The sequence below is a fragment of the Spodoptera frugiperda genome, chromosome 2 (assembly GCF_023101765.2).
Source record: "Spodoptera frugiperda isolate SF20-4 chromosome 2, AGI-APGP_CSIRO_Sfru_2.0, whole genome shotgun sequence".
Lineage (NCBI taxonomy): Eukaryota > Metazoa > Arthropoda > Insecta > Lepidoptera > Noctuidae > Spodoptera > Spodoptera frugiperda.
Window position 1 is genome coordinate 3,465,287 of NC_064213.1, and position 24,823 is coordinate 3,490,109.

At 34.9% G+C, this 24,823-nt stretch overlaps 1 protein-coding gene across 14 annotated transcripts in view; it reads right to left on the bottom strand.

Moving 5' to 3' along the window:
* The window catches only part of LOC118268866 (POU domain, class 6, transcription factor 2), a 149,536-nt gene that overhangs the window by 35,517 nt on the left and 89,196 nt on the right, over window positions 1–24,823 (bottom strand). For 12 of the 14 annotated variants that reach the window (XM_035583633.2, XM_035583635.2, XM_035583632.2 and 9 more), the window contains 4 exons: window positions 6,593–6,722; window positions 5,646–5,834; window positions 2,670–2,810; window positions 1,517–2,027 (listed from right to left, as the gene is read on the bottom strand). In XM_035583633.2, the coding sequence (XP_035439526.1) occupies window positions 1,517–2,027; window positions 2,670–2,810; window positions 5,646–5,834; window positions 6,593–6,722 (971 nt within the window). Of the gene's footprint in view, window positions 1–1,516; window positions 2,028–2,669; window positions 2,811–5,645; window positions 5,835–6,592; window positions 6,723–10,086; window positions 10,495–24,823 lie in introns of those variants that run through there. The other 2 variants (XM_050702793.1, XM_035583643.2) reach the window with 2 other exon arrangements.

Sequence of the window (24,823 nt, forward strand, 5' to 3'; positions counted from 1 at the left end):
ATGTATTCTTCCCGGTATAGGTACTGTCCTTTTGTTTACATATAGGTCACGCATTTACCTTCACCCATATATAGCATTTATTATTTAAATAAATAAAGTTAATTACAATTTCATTATTTACTTGGTTAGCGGTAAAATTGTAAATAAATTAATTATTAATTAATTAATCATAATAACAATTGGTTGCATTCTTGATTCGTCACCTCCTTACATGTATTAAGGAAAGTATAAGAATTGAACCTGGGGAATACCTTTAAGGATAACCACTATAAGTACCTGCGCACATAGTGCATTAGGAAAATCTATTTGATAGGAAAAATGCATGAAAAGACTGATGATTGATGAAGCGAAAGAGGTGTGTAACATTCGTAGCAATTGGCGTTCCATTGTCTCTGTCTACCCCTGTGTGAGACAGGCGTGAAGTTATTTATGTATGTATGTATGTATTTGATAAGAAAATCGATTTAAAATACCTATATGTATTTAAGTTACTTAGAAGAGATTGCGCGTTTGATTTTGGCATCATGGAATGCGTAATTGGTTGAATTCTTACCTATATTATCACTATCTGTAGTTCCTACTGCAGCACAAATTCGAAACGTAGATATATTAAAATAATAGGCAAAACGTGTACCTAACTATGTACATACAAGAGGAAATCAAACATAAGCAAGCGACAATACAACACGTAAAAACCCCAATGCATTCATTCAAAACATCAAATTCCAATTTTGATAGCAAAGCCATTAAAATAATGAAAACTCATCACTAATTAGGGATGAAAAAACTCCCCCATCGACCGACAGACAACAAAACGTTGATTACTATCTATCTACTATCCACTCACACGCACAAGATCCGCGGACTGTACTAGCGTCACAGTGTAATTACATTCATTGTCACATAATTACCACTAACACTTGTCGGTGCACCCACGCTAAAACACATTATCTGCACTCCACATTAACTTAATTCCCTACGTCATAAGGACGCAAATACAACTTCACGGACGCACGCCAACATTGGTGATCCACATCAAACACTGTTAGACTTGGACAATTACTATGTAATTGATTTCTAAAATCAATTTTATTGTCATAATTGTTGATAATTCGTTCGAATGTGTCTTTGTTAGATCGATCTACATCATAATTATCCTACTAGTCCTACTAATATTACAAATTAGAAAGTTTCTATGTTTGTTTGTTACTCCTTCTATTTAAGACGGTTGAAGGAATCAGATTATAGTCTATAGGCCATCTTTTTATCACAAGTAAAGATTAATGATGAACAGAAGCTAGCGTTTAATAGTTTCCCTATATCAATCGATAGTTTTAGTGTAGTAAACAAACCGGTAGAAACAAAGTAGAACGTAGGCAAACTCATTAATTAGTACTCCGGTATTTAAAACTAGTCGGGCATCACTGTAACGTACGCGTACTAATTACACACTCGTAAAAGATCGAACACATTTTCCCGTTCCACAGAGCTAAAAACGGACTAGAACTAAACTCACCTGTTGATGCTGTTCATGGCTGCCGATCCTGAGTTTTCTCTCTCGTTCCTTTCTCTAGATCCGCCTCCGAATCTATCAGCGAAGTTTTCTCTCTCTTTATAGTGCCTATCAGGGCGAGGAGACGAGGATCGCCTGCCTGGCATCTGCTGTGGCATGCTGTTCTGCTGAACCGTCTGTAGAAGGTTGTGGTTTCCTTGAGGCTGCTGTTGTTGCTGCTGCTGCTGTTGCAACGCCTGGAGTAGTTCTTGGGCATTGGCCGCGCCGTTAGACAAGAAGTTTGGCAGTCCAGGGTTTAGCAGCGCGTTCGATAATGTTGGGTTCAGCATGTTTGGCCGAATGTTGGGCGTCTGTTGGGGGTTGGAGTTCAACAGCTGGTGAGGTTGGGCCATGGCTTGGAGGTTGGCGAGTGACGTGGACACCACTTGGCCGTTGTTTAGGGCCAGGTTTACCATCTGGTCGTTCGAGTTCACGTGGTTGACTGGTATTGTTAGGATCGTCTGGGTCGCTATGCCTGTGTAAGGAAAAAATTATTATAAGACATTTTTCTACCATCAAATGATAACTAAGGAGTATTCAAGGTGATGTATGACCCTATAACTATGGAAGTTCTATGGCGAGATCTAGACTACAACAATTTTCATCAACTAATACCGAGTTAATAAAAACTCGTTATTTTTTATCCAGGCTTACACATGTTCGAGTCTATGTCAAATCATGTTCGACACGGATTTACCACGACCACGTCCTTCAGACATTGAACTTTTAATCAAGCGTTACGATTCTGGTTATATTATCATTTTCATTGTTTTTGATATTTTCAAAACCTTTATATGAATAATGTTGAGCATTACTTTGAGCTATCAAGGAAATTTAAGGTTTTATGTAAATCCAGAGCTGCGGACAACATAACAGGTTACCGGGGCTACAGCTCAAAGCAGAAGGAAGTTTAGTCAGTAAAAATCTGACACTCCGTCAGAAGTCATTGGATCCCCGATCAAAAAAAAAAAAGTACTAAATCAAGAGGCAATGGCCTAACACTAGATGTTAAAGACACAAAACATAGGTTTCACGAATGTTTATTTAACTTTAACACATATCTAATAGTTTTTAATCATCATACTCATCGTTATATTAAGTTAAAACTGTTTCTTACCCTGTGAGGTCGGTATGAGCAGCTGGGCCCCTTGGATTCCCTGCACCAGCTGACCGGAGGCAAGAATTAGCTGCGGCATGGGGGACGGCATCGCAGGCGGTAGCATGTTGTTGTTCGCCACGGGATTTGGTGATCCCATACCTTTTTGGAAGAAGAAAAAGAATAGGTATTTTCAGAAGATTTGTTTTTTTCCATTATTATATGTAGACTTCCTTGGGACTCCCCAAGGTAGTCGAAAGAAGAAGAAGAAAGTATAAAAGCGATTGATAAATTTTAATATAGCTTTGAGTTAGGTACAATTTTGGAGAAGAGCAAAGGATTTCAGTGTTTTCGTCAGAAGCTGACTGTAATGTTTATTTTCGGTTGTAACATTAGAAGTGTAAGGTTTAGTAGAAATAAAAATAAATGCTTGCGAGATTCGGATTTATCTTATTTTATGACCCCACTTATTTTTATTGGGTATCTTACAGTATGAGTTTGCTTTACGTTTAAAATAATCGGAACAAGTTCGTATTCGGCGATCTGATTGGCCGGCTCGAATAAACCAACCAATTTTTATTTTTGATTTTCGATTACTTTAAACTCAAAGCAAACTCATACTAAGTGTATTGTACTTTATCTACTCATATCTACACCGCTTCTGAATATAACAATAAATAATACATTACAAACTATAACTATTTAACATAACAAATAAATGTTAGTTATAAAACTGGATGAAGCAAATAATTTGTGAAACGTGTAACTTTTTATGAGATTAAGATTACGCATTACTTGTAAAGTTGTAATTAACAAATTATCCGTATCGCTGTATAATACAAGATTTAGTCACGTGTTATGAACATAAAATCTCAACATTAATGTACATTTTATAGCTTTACTAGGCACATAACCCTAGAAAAAAGAGCGTCATAATGCGCGTCGCTAATTTATCACGATGTTCTATAAGAACACCAAAACCTACGAGATATCATACCAAATCAATCAAGAGAACATTAAAAATCATATAATGTTTTTCGTCTTATAATAAAAATTGGATTTGGCAAATAAAACATGTGATTACCGATGACTAAATCTTAACACGTCCGTCATGGTAACTCCGAGTGACGAAACCTCGCAACACGGGCCGACAGACGACTTTCTACTTAAGCTATTAAACAATAAAATGAAATATCGTAATTATAATTATAACCCGCCGCGCCCCAACTGCACCGAAACCAAAGTAACGATAGAAAATTACCCAAAACCCATATGCAACCGACCAAAACTAATTCACTGCGAACAAAACGGTTCTAAAGAAAAATCTAAAATATTATCTGCATACCTTACAAGCCCGTTAAACTCGACATTAACATAACGTATTCATTTAAACCATGACATTTCACATTTTGTAATAAATGTTCTTTCCTAAGGCGCATCAATTAAGAACCGAAAAAAATGTATAATTAGCTCTATTAAGACAATAAAACTCTTAATGATACCGCAACAGTCGTAATATCCGTGCGTTCGTGAAAAAAATATGTAATTATACTCATTATTTAAATAGGTTTTTTCGTCCATTACCGCATAGCTTTAATGGGCGGGCGAGTGAAGCCGCTATCTTGAATTCATTATATCGATTGGATTCGGTAATCACCTAATTACGGCTCACGTGATTTCGAAGTTAAGAGTTTTAATGCGCGAACCGTGTATTTCTGATTATCCCAATCTGTCTAATTCAGTCTAATTAGTGGCATACCCTCCGTTGAAGAATACCAGACGTTTTGAAATGCTAATGTACTGAAAAATGGTAATTAACTTACGGAGGTGACGCTTTCAATTGCATAATATTAGCTTAAATGGAAAAATATTTTCTGTATTCCCGTGCTGTTAGCGACTAGCGTCGTATAATGCCTGTCAACGTTATTTAATCGGTTTCTGAATATTTGTTTTATCTTGATGATGACGAGAGAATGGAGCCTAATTTGCTTAAAGTGGCAAAAAATGATTTACTAAAGCACTTTAATGGAAATGTGGATTTTTTGTTTGTGTTTTGTGAGGGACGGAATTGGGAGATGGACAGAGTCAATGTGTGGATAAATTGTATGACTATGTTAGAAATAATGTGTCACAGTTTTGAGTAAGATTTCTATGTAAAATGCAGACGTTACTAAAGGTGATGCACACATACTATGACAATGATTTCATTAGTTTTTAAAATAAACTACGTACGTTTGATTGAAGACTCATTCATATAACTTGGTCACTTTAGTTTTATTTCAAACGTTTTTACCATGGCATACCATTTTTAACTTTAATCGTTGTTTTCTAATAATAGCAAAGAACTATTCAGTTTGCCAATAATTAAAACTGATTAGAAGTGTCAAGTTAATTGTCACCTACCGCCGCGAACGGAAGTGATCCCATAGCTAAATGATAATTAAAGTGTTGAAGGAAATATTCTAGAAGATATGAATGCCAGTTTCATAGTATTAGTAGTAAAAGTAGCGGAAGACGGTTATTATGACGGCCCTCAGGCGATATATTGCTATTATAACTAACCTATGTAATGAACTACATATTTGTATAAATAAAATTTTAGTGTAGATTTTAATCTATGTACAATATTTTTAATGGTAAACAAATTTATATTGAAGTGCTTAGGGATGCCACAAGGAAGTATATTGGGACCATTTTTCATAATACACAAAAAGGGAGCCTGCTGTTGATTAGACACAACTGCAAGCTTTGTAGTGAACATTTTAGGAAATCTAAATGACGAATGATACTTTGCTTGACTTCCCCAATCAAACCCAAGATTACTCTTGAATGTTATAAGTTAATAGTTCAAATATATCTGTAAAGTTGTTAAGGCTTTGACTGCCAACAGAAAATAGTTGAGGGCAAATCCTCCGCTAACGTCGGTCACCGGTGACCAACATGGCGTTCAAGGTGTTGGAACATCGACGCCATGGAATAAATAAGACTTTTTCTTACCAGGTGCACTAACGCTCAAATTCAATGGCGAATTGATAACAGGGTTGGATGGCATAGACGATAAGCCTTGAAGGTTCGCAGCGAGTTGCGACATTTGCTGCGACATCTGTTGCTGTAGCTGTTGCGACATCGGTGGCATGTTCTGTTGCATGTTCGCCAGGTTTTGCAGGTTTTGGAACATCGACGCCACTGTGGACAAGAGAAAGACGTTGGTTATTTGGACTCATGATACAGTATGTTCGGTTTGCGGTTTTATATCTTATTTTTTGGAAACTTTATTAAGATATTGACGTCATTATTAGTTTTCTATTCTATTTTCTTTATTAAAGTTATGCAATATTGAAATGAATCTTTTACATGGCTTAGTATCAATGGAAACGGTCACATAGTTTCACAGCTTAGCTATTGCGTCGTAGCATAGCACATCTCTGGTCATCATAAGCTAACGTTAATAATGGGTGGAATGCAATCATCATAAGATTAACTTCTGACCTGCCACACAAGATGTTTTACATGAACCTTCATTGTTCGGTTGCTAAAGCATTCGCCGTAAAGGTTTAATGTTTCGTTTCTGCGACCATTTTAAGTTTTGTATGACGAAGAAGGTTTTGGCTAATTGTCTTAGTTTTTATATAGGTTTTGGGAAAGCCACCTTTGGACACCTACAACACTTAGAAGAGTTAAACACAAGTGACGCGTGAACACTTTTTCCTTCATCTTTAAATATGATATAAAGTACTATGAGGCTTATTATATCATCAATTGTAAATTTGTAACGTCCACTACAAAACAAGTATCCTTTGGGAAGGGAGCATCTGCCATGATGTGTGTTTTGAAAATCGCAGCTAGATTTTGCTGCTGCCGTTGCTCAGTATCTGCTCATAGTTTTGGGGAATTTAGACTTAAAACTATTAAAAAGGTAATAAATGAATGTAGTACGAACTCACTGGAGCCATTCAGATGTGGCTGCTGGTGTGGGGTGCGCGAGCGCGGCGAGGGCGTGCGCGGCTCAGCTAACTGCGCACGCGACGCGCCCCCCTCCGGCGAGCTCGCGCCGCTCTCCCGATCTGACTCCGCCTGGGGAAGAAGGATAACTTTTAGAATGTAGAATATACAGTTTTTGTTTAAATAGCTTAAAATCTTTGCATAAAAAAATAAATTTTAAAACATCACGACGCACGTCTCCAGTCTTTTTGCAAGTGTTGTATTTTTATTGATACTGTATTTTTCCTTTGAAGAAAAATTGTATGCTGTCAATCGGTTTTAAAAAACAGAAAACGGTAATCTGGGTGCACCACAGGAATTAAAAATGAAGGAAAAAAGTCGAGTAAAGAGCTGTCTATAAATTTTACGACAAAGGTAACCAAAAAAAAAATGTAGCGTAGGTAGGTACTTATATCATTAAATTGTGTTCATATTTTGAATCACGTTGCGTCTTAGGCTATATAAAATAGCAGATTTTTTTTAATAAACATAACTATTTCTATAAAAGACATATTTACAAAATAATATGTTTTGTTTACAATAAAATAAGTTATTTAGAATTTTATGTTTTGTAACTACATCAATAATTAATTTGCCTCATGTACTGTAAAGTACGCATTTAGATAAATAAAGTAATTATTGTATAATTAATATGTTTATAGTTGTAAATAAGAAGGAATAAATAAAATATCAAGTAATTTAGTGTTATTTTAGATGCAATTGCATGTCTAATTAATCTTATATTTATAGGATTGAAGGCAAACGAGCAGACGGATCATCTGATGGTAAGCGATCAGTGCCGCACATGGACACCCGCAACGCCAGGGGAGACACAGGTGCATTACCGGCCTTTTAAAAAGGAATATTAGGTACGCTCTTTTCTTGAAGGTTTGGAGGTTGTATCGGTTCTACTTTACTAAACATCTTACGTTACACAAGAAAATTACTCATAAAAATATTGCATTATTGTGTACTGAAACTTGTTTTATTTGTTGTTTTTAGTTTGTACTTAACATAGATGACCAACATGACAGGATACTTAGTAAATGATGACCACCACCCATAAACACTTGCAACACTAGAAGAGCTTACCGGCCTTTTAAAATAGAAGTAACGGTATATTCTTAAAAGTTTAAAAAGCATATTTTTTACCTACCCTGCCAGAGCTTCACCCGCGTTCCCGTGGCATAAAAACTATCCTATCACCTAAGACATCTCATACGCTGTCTGTATACCAAATTTCATCAAAATCCGTTCAATAGTTTCAGCGTGATTGACAGATAAGCATGCAAACATCCAAACAATCTTGCACATTTATAATATTAGTGTAATAGTACTAGTACCTTATTAAAATTTAAAATACATCTATAACCAAACTAAACACGCTAGCACATCTGTCTCGCCCACAATACACTTTTGTTTTAGCAGTGACATTGACTCCCTATCCCCACACTATAACGACTGCTCTCGACCGGAGGGTAGTCACTCTCCCTTCTATTTATCTATATCTGTTAGATCTATACACAAACGTAATTAATAGAGATCCTATTACTAATATTATAGTCCGTTTTTCAAATATGGGCTTGACTTGGGAACATTTTGGGGAATATTTAAGCGATTATTTGTTGAGATTTTGAAATTATATGTAACTATATAAGCTTTTAAACTGACATGGTCACTAGTAATATCATTAGAACTTAAAACGGGATATTTACCATGTTTATTAATTTTGTGAGTTTCCGATATTTCGGCACTGTTGCAAGCGCCATGATCAGTTTATCCGTGTTTTAATGACATATGTAACTAGCTAGAGTTCTGCCAGTGGCTTCGCCTACGTTCCCGTAGGATAAAAATTAACCCATGTGACATTCCAAACCATATTCTACCCTTATTTCAAATTTCATACCGATCTCTTCATCCGTTTTGACGTGATAAAGTAACAAACATGCACAGACTCACAGAAACTCACAAACTTTCGCATTTATGATTTTGGTATGGATAGTCTTACAGCTAATCCGAAATATAAAGATGGGACAGATCGAAACAAAGAACGGACCAAGAAAATGGGTTCATAAAGTATCAGAGTGGGTTTTGATAAGACTATCTGCCGCACTTAGAGTCATTTAATGATTGCTTAAACTAATCCTTAGTATTAATTTTGTATTGAAAACAATTGCTTAAAACTGGGTAAAACTAAGTAACTATTAAAAGACTCTAAGTATGGAGGTAAATCTCTTAAAATTATAATAATTGGTTAAAATTCAGTATATTTCCGAAATTGGAACAAAAATAGAAAAAGGATAGATAGATATGCCTACGGAGTTTCGTGTTTTTAAAAAATATAGTGTTTTTAGGAAATAAACTCTATTATCTACTGTTTTAGAACTGTATTTGTTTTATATTGTGAATTTACATATTGCACTTGGTGGTATGAACCATAATAAGCGTTTAGAATAGTTTATAAGGGTGGTTATTTCTAGATTTTATTTAGTTTTCATGTTGAAAGAGTCTTTATTGATTCTAATAATATTTATTGTGAGTGTTAGTCGGTATGTAAATGTTTTTGTTATATTATAGATTTTAAGCATATGCAATAATTGGTAGTTATTTTTTATAGAATAAAAAAGGGAGTGACCATTCTCCATTATTCAGTGTAGAGTTAACATAACCCTACTAATAATAAAACCACGTAAAAATAAACAAAAATAACACTTAATTAAAATACTATTTCGATAAATCGATAATAATAAATTATTTCCGCTGCTAAGAAAAAAGAACTAAAAATGTATTATAACTTATTATTAAAAAGGACTAAAAAGTATAGTACTATTATATAAAAGGACCAAAAAGTATAGTATTATTATAAAAGGGTTTATTGCATTAAAATAAGTACTTGCATACAGGTACTGGCTTGTTATTAATATTTTAATTAAGGAAATCGTCTTTTATACCATTCTTGTTTATATGAAGCATTGTGCACTTTGAGAAGTCATAAAGTATTTATATTGCAATTATTATAAGTACGGAATAAGGTCAGGCTACTTGACTTTTAATTATTATTAACTACTATTAAAATATAAGTAGTAAGGAAACGCCTTGAATAATAATTAATAATAATTCTTTAATTTGTTATAATTATAGTCTGACGGTAAGTAACTGTTACCTGTACTTGGAACTTTTGTTATAAATATTCACACGATTTTAGTTGTGTTAAATGTTTTTAGTTATTGGTGGATTGTACTAAAAAGACTTGGGTTTAAATATTTGCCGATCTGTTTTCTTATTCATTTAAATTAGGCGTTGATATTTTATTTCATTTTAATTTATGCTTTGCGTTTTACGGCGTAATTTTAGGTATGTTACCAACAATAGATTTTCACAAAAAATGGTAAAATTATGTTTAAAAATACACTATTATAATTAGAAATAAAATAATTGCTTAAACTTTATTACTCACGAAGGATAATGTCATTCTCTCCAGACCTAATAATTGCACTGACACTGTCTCTGCGGAACTAACATTCCTTTGAAAAAACTTCGTAAAATCACTGCGTATTTAGAAAAACTCTTCGAACGCGAACTCCTTAAAAACTTGAGTCAAACTTCGACGAACTTCAAACACCCGATCAAACGATGTGGCGATCGTTCTATTTCAAAAATGTTCATCCACAAAACGGTTATCGGAACGCGCGAAAACTTTTCTTTACTATATAAAAGTTGTATTTAGAACGCAAAAAATAGAGCATAGATAACGCCCGCGAAAAAGAAACGCCGCGCACTATCGACAAAGCGTTCACGTTTTTTTTTTAATTTATTTATCAACGGCCGGTAACACATACAGCCGCGCGGCCAAGTTGCACAGCGCGGAATGAAAGCGCGTCATCAGTTTAAAAAATCAACCCCTTCGGTGGTGGGTGGAAAAAATGCGGCCCCGCGGGGCGTTGGGTGGTTCTACCGAAATCCTTGCCAAAGCGATCGGCATCGGTCCGACTTGTCACTTGTCGAATAAGCATGATAATTAAAGTTTTCGATTAGTTTTTTTATTCGTGTTTCTTTAGAGCTTTTAGCACGTGTTTCGCTTTCAGTTAACTCGATCAGAATTTAATTTTTTCGCGTTTGACTCGTGACCTAAGTTTGTTTCTGGAGTTTTTTTTTTTAATAATTGAATAGTGAATTGGTGTAAAGGATAATAAATATGCATGTGTAAAAACGTACATGCGTATTTTTAATTTCAATTACATTTATTGAATGAAAATTTAATAGATAAGAACTTGAATAGTAGTAGTAGATAACTATATTCATTTATCAAGGCATTTCTTTATGAGATAGGTGGATAAGAATTTTTTTGGTTCGTTTACCTATTACGCGTGCACCCGCGTATGCCATAGGGGCTTTGTGGAGCATACTGTATGTGTACATTGTTCGATACAGTTGTTGTTTATTTTGAATCGGAACTTTGTAGAAACACGCTTTTGGAAAATTGCTCTATTCTATATACCTACAGGAGATTCATGTACAGTATAGTTACCTGAAAACTAAACTCTAGATAATGGTCAAGGAATCCAATTTAAATTCAGCTTTTGCAACATAGCGGTTGTTTAGAATTGGAACGAAAACAAATATAATTTATTTCATACATTCTATATTGGAACACATAAACATTGGAAACAAATTGAATACAAAAAGCTTAAAAGCACAATCAAAACTCCACCGGGCGCTGACTAATGAAAAAAGTTGAAAAAAAATTATCATCAACAAGTAACATTCGGAATAATCAGCGGTACACGGAAAAAATCAGTAATTATTCAGATGAAGTTGGACGAACGAAGGGGGTAAGGGGGCAAGGGCCGGCCAAAATAAAAACGGCGTTGCGTAGGGGTGACACCCGTCCCCCCTCGCCTCTACAAATGTTATCTAACTGCGTTCGTTTCGCGTCGCGGCGCCGTTTCGCTCTGAATTAGCGCCCGAACCGGCGAAATTTCAATTTGTACTCCATTTTTTTCTCGGATAGTTGGTCCTAATCGAAAAGGCTAGGCGATCACGGATTCCGTCTGAACCGGGCACTAGTCGCGCTAACGGGTTTCTAGTCTCGTGATATGGGGATGTGCGCTAACATGGAAGTGCGAGCCGCGGTCCTCTGATCGACGGAAGAAACATGATTGTATGGCGTCCTCATTTGGGCGGCAAAGCGCGGGTCATTATCGGGCGTCCGCGCACACACGCGTCGTATTGTCCGCTCGGGTGTGTGTGTAGATTTTTACTCATTAATTTTAAAACGCTCCGGATTTTTTTCAGGGCGGGTGCTAGGGGGCCAGAGAGGGCCGAGGGGGGCGAAAATTGGCGATGGCCGCCGGGTGGGGTGTCACCGACGGGGGTTATTAAATAGATTGGTCCGCGGCCGAACGGAGCCGCCGATCTGCACTTGTACCTCGCGTCATTAACGGGTTGAGAACCGATTTTAAATCGTAAAATAACAGCCTGTTACAGGAAAAGTTGAGCGCGGCTTATCGGCCTCTCCTGCCCGTGTTCTACAAGCTTAATTGCATTAAAAGTGTATTTTTTATTACGACAATTTTTCTATTCATTACTCGGGAGAAGTTAATTGTCTTGTTTATCGAGTCGGCTCTGTATTTTCTTGTGTCAGGTCGGGTGTGGCGCGTCGTTTGTAGTGCAACAATACACTGTCACGTTACACACACACGCGCGGGCCGTTTTTTCCGCGGCCGTTCGGCAGTGGGTGAACAGGGGTGTATGGGGGGACGAAATGTGAAAAATACTCGAAAAAAGGCGAAATTGTAGCAGATATATAATTAAAGTCCAACGTACAGCAACAGCGTACAGCGATGTATTATGCAGACACATTCTCGGGTGTCGCGGACTGCCCAATACACGGTGTCCAGTGTCGAACACTGCGCTCGGCTCGACACACGACATTGTTTCTGTGATTGTGTTGCCAACTGCTTTACTACATCAATCACTGTTTCTTTTCGACGTTTGAATCGATTAGCTTTCTTATATACAGATTGTTCTAATATTTTTGAGTATAGACAAAGTGAAAGTGTAGGAGATGAAACAAAAAGGGTTGATTTTTTTATTGACTTCGCCAGATTGAATTTGGTGCAAAATTTTTTATTAAGTTTTGCGATAGGGGTACAAATATAGCTTCTACTAAAGTATGAAATCTCTTAACACAACAATCAGGGCTACATATAGGGAAGGCAACTCCAAAACCTTGTAGATACTTGAAACAATTCAATTAATACATAAAAGCACTCAATAACAAAATAACATTGGGAGTACATCTCTTAAATATAAAACGGTTGTTCGGTGGGGGGTATACACGACAGATGGTTAGAAGGGGGGCTTACGATTAATTTAACATTAAATTCAATAATAACCTCCCATTTATTGCGTAATTTCCTTTCAATTACCTTTCATTTATCGCTCTGTAAATGGATTACAGATGTGATCAACGTTCCGAATATTCCTGTCTAGTGTACTATATAGGTTGTACTCAATAAGTGTACAATTTTTTGGCATTTTCTCTGAGTACGAAATTGATTTCTATTACTGCTTAAGAGTGTGTCGTGTTGTCTTAGTTTTAAAGGTCAAAAACAAAACTATTGTTTAAATAAAACATTGGTCAAGTTGATGTTGAGAAATATTAATGTATGATTTTGTTGTAAAGGGTCGTGTTAAGGATTTTTATGATTTTTGATTTTCATAACCTTGATTCAACATAATCTAGAATAGGGATGATGACGGGGTATGAAAATGAAAGTATATTAGACTCGTTTTTTAATTTTTCGTGTGGGTGCAAATATGTAACTTTTACGTGCAAAACGTACACAGAAGTGACGTCACGCGATATTTCAAATCAATATATCCTCGAAAGTATTTATTTCCCTAAGAAAATAAAAAAATACGTGTCTACGTGTTTTAAAATAATCTACAAGACGGACTATAATTAAACATTAGTCATCTACCCTATTCTATAGGGTGTTAGTATTTATGAAAGAGGTTGTACCTAAGTGTGAGTGTACAAATGTATTCTTATATTACAAAGAGCTAAGTGTTGTTAATAAAAAAGTCAATTAGTAGATTCTGATGTTATCTAGATTGATATATTTGTAGCTATCAGCGTATCCGGTATAATTGTGTGAGTAATGAAGTTTATTTGATGGATTCAATTAATATTTTATTTTGGGCGGGATTGTGCTTTAAAATTTACATTTTTTTTTTGACTAATCGTTGGTTATTTGTAATGTTGGGTACATTAAGTTGATTAATAAAATGATTTTACGTAATTTCGTTAACGATATAACTCAAATTAACTCCCTTTCGAATAGTAAAGCATGTAATATTTGATAGAAGCACTTGTAAACGCTACAAAATGTCCGTTGATAAAACACGAGTGTGGTTCTGGTTATGCAATACGAATTATTATTAAACTGGCATGCCTCTTGTTTTTCACACAATACTCAGTAACCCTCAGGTTTACGACACTCACTGACGTCACAGGGACACCAATATTAAATCAGCCCCCACTGAGCGGCGCGTGGGCACTCGACTCGATTCAACTCACTCGATTGTTCAGACATAATCGTCTAAATTTAAAATTTTCAATTACCATTGTTGTGTTCGCTTTAAATTTTTTGATCGACGACGCAATTAGTGCACGTTCGTAATTATAATGCTTTTGTGATGTTAAAACAAAAGGAATTATTATAATGCGTTTTAGAAATTAATTGGAATATTCGAATTATTTTTTTTACCATACGATTATTAAATGAAAGTTTTAGCTTCATTTCGATAATTTTGGTATCGGTTTAAAATAATAAATCGAATCAAAAATCGGTATTGAAGTGACTCCAACAGCCGAAATTTGCTAAGTACCTATACGTACCTGTTCAATCGACGTCCGCTGCGCAGTAGTTTTTCAAATATGCAATTTACTGATTTAAAAAAAAGAAGGCTTGAACCCGTGGGCCGGTCGCCCGGCGGGGCCACGGAAAATGGCGTAAAAACTCAACGAAAAAAAACCATGAAAATAGTAGGCCCACGTATGGTAAATAGCGTCGAATGCTACCCCCTCAGCCACCCGTGCTAATTTGTTACTGTGTAGGCTCGCCGTATTGACTTTAATGTCTCATACTGCACGCTTCAAAAAATCGCGACGTTCATTCACATTCACGTGACGCTACAAAAAATCGCAATGTCGCAACTATAGTATCTGTCTTATTCGATTTCATAAATAGAATTCTTACTTAAAAAAAAAAAAAAATAAACAATCGATTTCATAAATAAATACAAAATAATAAAAAAAATAAAATAAATTCCGATTTTTTTTCGGGTTATTTTGTCAATTTTAAATTCACACATTTGTGTTGGCGATGAATGTGTGATATATAAATAAATACGAGTATGTCCTGACTACAATTGATATTTTAATACGTTTGCTGTCAAAAATCAGACTTTTTTCTGCCTTTTATGCTTACGTTGGAGTTAATCTTCGAAACCGCTGTAAGCATTGTGATAATTCTTTCATACACTACAACATTCCGATTTAAACATCAGGAAATGGTTATCTGACTGAAGCAAAGCCGAATAAAGGTTATTATTTTAGCCCGGTACGTCTTTACTTTGATGAAAATAACACGAACATTTTTGACTAATCTGTTGTTAAAAACATTCTTATTATACTACGTCTATCTAATCAAAAAGCCCAGTAATCATTTCCGTACAAATCGATTGAACAACACAACATTAGCAGTAGCAATAACCCTCCACTAATGCAGCTATCAACTAAAATACTCAAGAAAAGTTACGAGACGCAACAAAGCTATAAGGCGAACTCAGTAATGTTCACAATGGCCCAACATAACATAATGGACATAAGTAATAAGCACTACTATCATTAGCAGTAATTGCTAGTCTAGTTATACGATATAGCAAGTCGTTGGTAAGCAAATTAAACTCCTTTTTTAAGTTCAAAGGGTGAGCAATGAACTTTGATGTGCGAAGAAAGGGATAGCGGTATAATTAGTAGCATTGCATCTCTTTTTAGTTGCCGACAATTGATCGTTATTAGCCGATCGTGTCGATTGTTGTGTGAACAACTAATTAGTGTTAGTGTTTTAGTGTTAAGTTTAGTGTTTGTGTTTAAGATAGTGTTTTATGTTTTTTTTTTTTTGTGTGTGTGGTCTCATTGTTCTAGGCTTGCAAATATGGAGTTTTTAGAAATAATGATCTAACTCGATTATTTATGGCATATTGAAGAATTACATTTAAGAGTGTAAAGTTCCCTAAGAAAAGAAGGATCCTCCGAACCGGCGAGGTGTTTACGCCTGGCGGGCTTTATGCCCAATTGTTGTTCATTTGAGATTTTCTATCCATGTTAATTCGCATGTAAACTTCATATGTGCGATGTAGGGTGGGATGTTGTCCGTTGATTTGCTCGTCATTGTCTTGTCGATACACAACCCCCTCTTTTTATAGAAGAAATTAGAAAAAAGTTCTCCCGAGAATACTAAGTTAGCAGCCGCGCTTACGACTAAAGACAAGCAGTCAAAAAGTAGACAAAAAAAATGAATAAAAAGAACGAACTATTCCTTAAACATTACAAAACTTGGCAAACAATGGCTTCTTTTTCTTGAAAACTTGGCTCGTGACAAAAGGGTGTAAGTACACTTTTTTTTTTAAACTTGGCTACAAGTTTTCTTTCATATTAAAGGGATGTAACTACAATGCTGTTTACATGTAGTACGTCACGCTGCTATTTTAGCTGTGGTCGTTTTAAATTTTTAATTATATTATGTACGGCAAAATTATACACTGTTTTCATTATAATTAGTATTATTTATGGACGTATACTGTGGTCGGAAATGGGAGTACTAAAGTAAAGGTGGTTTGTTTTTAGTAGTTGTTGGATCAAAGTCAAATCAGTTAGACGAAGATGTGTCTTTGATGGCCGCAAAGTTGCGAGGAAGATGCGCAGCTCGAGTATGCGATGTATCGATAGTAGGGAAGCCATCCATAGCACGCATCTTTCCATATAAAAATATAGCTTAGCTGAGTCTGTTTCCACCAGTGTTAAGCTATGTGTATGAATATGATTGGAAGTCAAACGCATCCACAACGTAGCATAGTGCACAACGTGGTCACTGGTGGAAAAGCACCCATAGAATTTCATACTTCAAAACGCATTAGACTTATTGTTACATATGCATTCATTACTAAGCTCATAATTACATTCACATTTAACTTTAAATAACATTGTGGCTCACAATCCACAACTATCTATTTTACCACAGGACTTTCACATACATATTTAATCATAAAAATACATACATAGCATAGTAGTAGGTGAGTAATTACTTAAATTTTAACGTAACAATAGTAAAGAAACTGGCATGACACAACAAACCTCGCGGTAATTAGCATACACAATAATTATCAACGTATCAGGAGACCGCGTTAAAGCACCTATTACGTCCCATTATGGAGTATTAAGTTTTTTTGATTAGCCCTAATTAAGTATGGTGAACTGCGACCAAAACATAGAATTTATTTCCTACAAACTAATTGTCTTATAGGTGTGACACCCATTATATTAATTGTGAGCCGAGGCTTTAATTGATGCTTATATTATTTTTTATTTTTGATGTGTAATGTTATGAAAAGAAATTAGATTGGTATGGCGGTCCTGGAATTATATAGGTACGTCATATTATTTCGGTATAATGGTATGCATAGTTGATAGATTTAAGTGTGGGAGAGCCATGCTTCGACACGAATGGGTCGGATTTACCGGAGTTATAGCACTGTCTCACAGAAAACCGACGTGAAACAACGCTTGCGTTGTGTGATGGGCTACCAAAGGCCCAATTACCTCTCTCCCAAATCTACTCAATCCCCGATTCCCCAATAACTGTGAAATTCCAAAACCCAAAAGACCGGCAAAACACTTCTAACCCCTTTGGTTCTGGTGTTTCGGGTGTGCAGGGGCGGCGGCGATTGCTTCCATTAGGTGGTCCGTCTGCTCGTTTACCGGCTTACTCCAAAAAGTAGACTTCCTATGTTCTAATATTTTAACAGTTAACAGTGTTACCATTATTAACTAGTTAAAGGATTTAGTGTTTAAGAAAACACAATCCCATCGATGATGAACGTTCCAGTAAAAAGTATCCTATCATCCAAGTTAAGCTCGTAGGGTACGAGCTTGTCTGTATACCGAATTTCATCAAAATTCGGTTGGTGATTTCAGCGCAGTTGAGGGACAAACATTCAAACAAACGTTCGTATTTATAATATTAGTGCGATAAATGTGATAAGACTTATATAAACAAAAATAATATTCCACGACATTTGTCGTATATTTACGCATATAGCAAATTACTATACATTTACGTTACCAAACCTTACTTTTTAATCATTCAAATAGGCAATTTCTTTCCAGTAAAAGTTCTAATGGGGAAATAATTGGGCTCTCCACTTATGTGAGTATTAGTCGGCGGTGTAAGGCGCCTAATACACTCCGATTACTGTGTGATAAGTAAATTTTTAAACCATTTGATAACCATTTTCGGTCATATTAGGTATCATTTGTTATTAGAAATAGAAAAAATGGTAGTATATGGTCTTGTGGTCGTAAAAAGGACTGCTGTTTTGTACTCTAAGGACCTCTTTTTTGAGGTGTATCATTAAGACAAACCTTAGCTAAATGCAATTTAAAAGTGTAGTAGAATCTATTATCAAAGGTTTAACCATGAGTTACTGAACCATTGGAGTCAGTCAGTATTTTGTTACTGTATTTAAACCTAATTTAAATGGCATACCTTCTCCTTTCTTTGTCAATTTACGTCCATTGCATAATAGATACACATCAAGACTCGATACAGCCATTCATATTTCTCGAAATTAAACAGAAACCACTAACGAACCAGTCTAATTAGTTACTCAATACACTATAATTACATTGCACAAAATTTCAATACAAATTCAATATGAAAGACAGAGACTTGGACAGTGGCGTTTAGCAATTTCCCTACAACTTTCCCTACCCTATCCGTACTATTAACGCAGTATTTAAAGTCTGTAATTATTGAGTATGGCAATACGCAAGACGTTTTGACAAGTTGTTCAATAATGCGCCATTTTGTAAAGACATGTCAAATAGAAAATGACATGTGTGTTTGACTTGTGAGCTCGAGTCGATTGCACATCACTACTTCTAACAATTGCATTGTACGCCATTAAACTCGTATCTGTCTTTGACTTAATTATACGTTTGACGTCGACTATGTTACATTTCGTATTAAATTAGTACGTTCTACAAAACGAGTAGGCAAAGCCTTATCGGAAAATACTACGGTTTAATGGTTTTACGATTGATGTATAATTGATACGCATGTTGCCAACAATTATAGAAAAAATATACCACATGTAAAGCAGCTAAAAAACGCTCAAGGTAATCACGTAGTTACTTATAGACGATTCCCCATAAAATTTAAAACTGTACGCGAAATAAATAAACATTCATGCAAAATAATCACACTAAGTAATTATTAGTCGAACAACATTACATTTTTCTCATTAAAAAAGCTAAATATTAAGTGGCAATTTTACAGCAATTATCACTTAAAATAATTACAAAAGTACCATCAAATAAGAATCCGTAACGAGCCTTGAAACGTCGTAAAACTTTAAAGTCTTTACATGAAAATGATTCTAGTGTGTACCAAGTTATTACATTAAACACTAACTTGCTGTGTCGTAATAGTGTCTGAGTAGAGGGCCGGACTGCGCCATTAAGGAGGGGAAATTAGTGCATTATTGACTGATTTCCCTTTTCAACTAGCTGATAGACGGCAGTTCGCGTCAGCTTTTCGATTTAAAATACTCGCTGGCTGAATGTTTACTGCATTAGCTTTGATCGATTACATTTTGATGTTCATTTTTTTTTTATCATGACTAAGCTAATGTACCTAATGTTTTTTGTATAGAGTCATTCTTTTGAGAATGGTATTGTATTATAATTTCCGTACGGAATTATTGTGGCGATTGGCGTTTAAAGTTCTGCTGTTTACTGCTTTTCTGAATTATTTATCTCACCTTTAAGTAGGAGCCCTACCATGAAGAGTAGGTGCGTCACTCGTTGATGAAGTGATTTGATTTCAAGTTCATTAAAAGTATAGGTATGTTATGTATGGTTAACTAGCGTTGCATTTGATTATGATTTAATTTCCAGAATGGATCGCGGTACAAACAAAAGTCGAACTTATCGAAATTCGTAGTAAACTTCTCTCACCCTCGCGACACAACGATCGTAGGGTCTCCAATTAGTTTTTATGGTACGCTTCATTACAGCCAGTGTTAATTATTATTGTGCTGACGAACGCCCTGTTCTCACTCGACGACCTAATTAGAACGGGTGCCGAGTTTTTTCCTTTTTTGTTTTCTTGTCAGCAAATTATGAGCATTGGGGTGTGTGCGGTGCTTTGTGTGGTACGTGTGTAGGGGCACTTATGAGCGCGCCGTCGCGTCGCGCGTTTAATTCTAAATTCGAATCGCATAGAATTACTGTTAGTCGAAATTCGAATTTGTTTTTTCTTAAACGCCATCTTGGATTATGGGTATTGTCTTATTGGAGGATTAACAGCTAATAAAAATACAGATACTAAAAACAATGAGCACAGGTATCGTTTAGCCAATTATAACTACGTATATAATTTGGAAAAAATTGCGTGTGTGAGTACTGTACTAATTTAAAAAGATGTTATAAATATATAAAAACAGAGATTAAGCAGACAATGTGGTTCCTAGCAAAGAGAAAAAAAGAAATGAATTATCTTTTTGCTGCTTAAAAAAATGAGGCTCAAGCACTTTTTAGTCGAAATCACACTAGTTATAAACTGATTGAGGTTAAATTCCTTGTATATATGTAAAAAATTCTGCTTGCATGTTTTTCAATTAATAATAGAAACTAATCCGATCTGATTAAGGTTGTTTTTTACTAGTTTTAAGTATTATATTAATTGAAGCGTGGGCGTCCCTATTAGTTTAAGTTACTCTATCATTAACGGGCAAAATTAGAGCTAGGCAAATCAACAGCGGTGTATAATGGGAGTTTAGCACTAATAACAGTGCAAACTGCGGTAGTACACTCATGAGAAAATAACAAATAGAACCTCTCACGTGGAAATTAATGCGCTATTAGATTCAATCGTTATTGTTTTTAAACGTCGAACGAGCGGTTGCCGAGCGGCTTGTCAGCGAGGTTGCTTCCACGTTTATCTAAAGAATAATAGCTCAATACTATTACATTGTAAAAATAAGTGTAAAAAGAACATTTCCTCACGCACTCGAACACCGATCTTATAAACCTGTAACCCGTAAAACGTTATAAGACTTATAAGCGAAACCATAAATTCACCTAATTGGCACGATTAGAAAATTTTAATCATTTTATAGATTTCTTTTGTAATTTTATCGAGTTCTTTATGGCCGTCCGATTAGTTTTCAACATAATAGTTAGTTAAAATTGATTGTTAACATGTTATTTTAGTCGATTTCACCAATTAAAGTCGATTTTTTTCAAAACTTTTTTTTGGTTGAAAACTTATCGTGTGCTTTATAATTACGAATTGTTATGAAAAGTAGGTTAGATAGGTATTCATTGCGGTGTTTTTATTTCGGGATTTGATTGTAGTTTAGTGTCGCATAATCACATATTACAACAATCGATGCCATACTGTTTTACTGTGAAAACACGGTGTAATTATAAAGAAGCATTTATTTACATTGAGTATCGCTGTAATTAAACTTGATGTTGGTACGTAGACGAATTAATTGTTTAGAATAATTATCAAAATATACACTTAAGTGCCATTAAACGAACAACTTAAGAAATTATGTGAGATTTACATATTTTGACCTTTAGCAAAGTGATTGTGATTAAAACTAGAGTAGGTATAAAACGGGCTAATTACTTGTCTTTCCATTTTTGTATTAAAATTTTTGACAAGAGTAAGTACCTTTAACATAATGTAGGTAGTAGAAGTAATGTATTAAATTTTTGACAGTATTATATTAATCAGAGCGGATTGAACAATAAAACATGTCGTTGGTATTTCTTGGTACAATACCAGTTTTAAAGTTCGGTAATGTGTCAAGATTTGACAACTTTGTTCTAAATTGTATTAGCTGTACTTAAATGGCGAATTGTAATCAGTACCCTTAGTGCGAGTTTGTTTATCGAAACAAGAGCGCGTTCGGCGCTCTGATTGGTTGGTTTATATGAGCGGACCAATCAGAGCGGCGAACGCGCTCTCGTTTCGATTACTTTAAACGTAAAGCAAACTCATACTAAGGGTACTGATTGGTTGGTTTATCTGGATCGGCCAATCGGAGCGCCCCGAACGCACTCTCTTTTCGATTACTTCAAACGTAAAGCAAAGTTGAAACTAGTCGAGTTTATCATCAAATAATAACCCTGAGTAACCCGAAAAACCATAATAATAAGATTTAAAGTTCAACTTTAAATGACAAGGCTTGGAGCAGTGTCGTTTAAATGTGATATGTGCTTTAGTTTAATATTATACAAACTATTCCAGCATATAGAACAAAAGACAACAGATAAAGGTTATCAATAATTTCGTCTGTAAGCCGACAGTAGTACTTTGGTCGTACTTAATAAATAATTCAGTCTAGAAACCATTCCAGTATGAACAGGGCATAAATTGCACATGTCTTATGCTACAGTTACGGATTTATTGATCGGAACTACGAATATGAACTATTTTAATATTGTCATAGAGTTGTAAGTGTTTTGAAGGGAAATTAGATTATTATTGAATGTAAAAACTGTTTTTTTTAGGCTGTGGTTAAGGTTTTTAGTACTAATGTATGATTTATAAGTGAAGCGAACTTGCTGATGAAAAAAGAATCAATTAACTAAACAAAACCTTATTTCCTACATAGTAATAAAACAATTGTCTTTTCTGTCTTCTTAAATCTTTAAATTACGCAAAGGATTTTGATGCGGTTTTTTAATAGATAGAGTGATTCAAGAGGAAGATTTATATGTATAATACAATACATAATAAATCACCATTGCACCGCATTGTCGCTAGTAGTATACTAACCTCTCTACCCAAATGTCAAAGAAAGACTTTATGAAAAGTTGTTCAGCAGTTTTGGAGATTACAACAAACAGAAGCGACACCAAAACATGTTTTCAACAAGCAAAGATAGAAGTAACTGATTACAAACTTTAATTACATTAACTTAAGACCTTTTTTATATTCAAGCACATTACATTTTTATAATTAGTCACGACTTCATACAATTAATTGTTAACACGTCAAGGGTTTAACCAGGTGTTGATATTTCCATAAATTGCACAGAAGTCCATTGTAGTGATTGATATTCAACCTTATTATATAAGGTTAAGGTTGAAAGTTTGTTGAAGATTTTTGATAGTTTTGTATAGGTTGATGTGCTTGCGTTTTTAAATGAATCGTTTTCTTGTGTAATCTGGTGCAATTATTTACTTCTAAGTATGTATTTTGAATATAATTATGAGTGTATTCAATTGTTCGTATGTAGATTTGTAAGTATGGTTTTTCGTTGTAGTTTTACATACAAAATAGTAAGGAGATTGTGACTGCAATTCATTAGTAATTGCAGTTTTAAAATCCCAATCACAAAGAGTCGGATTTCCACTCCACTTTCTCAAGTACTTTTTATTCCAAAGTGCGAATTTAATATGAATCTATCGACCTTCAATTAATACGTACGTAATTTGATCCAAGATCATCAAAAGTGCAATGAACTCCAACACTTTGAGATAAATGATTAAAAACACTAACTACTACGAAGAATCAGATTAAAATAATTCCATCGACATAGACGAATCAGCACTCAAAATTAAACGTTAATCAAATAACGACCCTAGCATCTCGTTATAGAGCATAATTTTCATTCCATCAATAATAGTTCAAGTTCTAATTAAAATCTAGCTCAAAACTCCATAAGGATATCAATAACACCTACTAATATCAATCACAAACTCACAATGTACTGATTTAATGATCTTAAATATAAAACGTAATGATACAAATGGCCTTACATCATTATTGGACAGAGAAAAAGCAACTTTATTACAAAGAGTTAAGAGCTATGGTAAATCGCGATGGTAATTCATGAGATCACCGGGTACTTGATTTATTCCTCTTAACCGACTTGACCTACATAGTCTGTATTGCCTTTAATTGTTAATAAGCATAATTAAAATGCGTGTTAAACATTATACGCGCAAACACGTTGCTTATAGAATGTGATCGTGGAATTATATTGGCTGGATATGGTATAATTGTAGTTCGGTTGGTGTTCTTGATACTTTTTTGTGGGTAATTGATATTGATGTTTTTTGTTTGATATTTGTGGTGTTGGTTTTTTTTATGTTAAATGGGCCGACGTTTGGCCGCTATCTTGCCTGATGGTAAGTGATGATGCGGCCTAGGATTTAGCACGTCTGCCCATAAGCAACCTATTCACTCGGGCTTTGAAGACACCCAGGTTATACCCATCAGGAATCACAGACTCCGGCATGGCGTTCCACTCCCTAGCAGTTCGCACTAGGAAGCTTGAAGCGAAGCACTTCGTCGTTGGTGTTTTGTAGATATGTGTTGATGTATATTTCTAGCTTGAAAATTTTTTATGTTATAAGGCGTTGAACGAGCAGATGTATCACCTGATGGTAAGCAATCGCCGTCGCCCATGGACACCCGAAACACTAGAGATGTTTACAAGTGCCTTGTCGGCCTTATATATTTACATTAAATGCACCTAAAGTTAGAAAAAGTATACATATTATATAGTATATAACATACAAATTAAAAATATCTTGTGAATCCACAAACCTACAAATCTTTAGGTAGTATTAATCATTAGATACTATATCATATTTAGAATTGAATTATTTTAATAAGCGGATTAGATTATACCTATATATAAATATATTATTATATAATAACGTTCATAGACGTTTAAAAGTGACTATTAAGAAATATCACATAATTTATACTTATATTATAAAAACACAAGATTTGATTTGTTTTGTAGTGAATAATCTCGAAAACTGACTAATTTGAAAAAATCTTTCACCATGACATGACATTTGATATACAGGA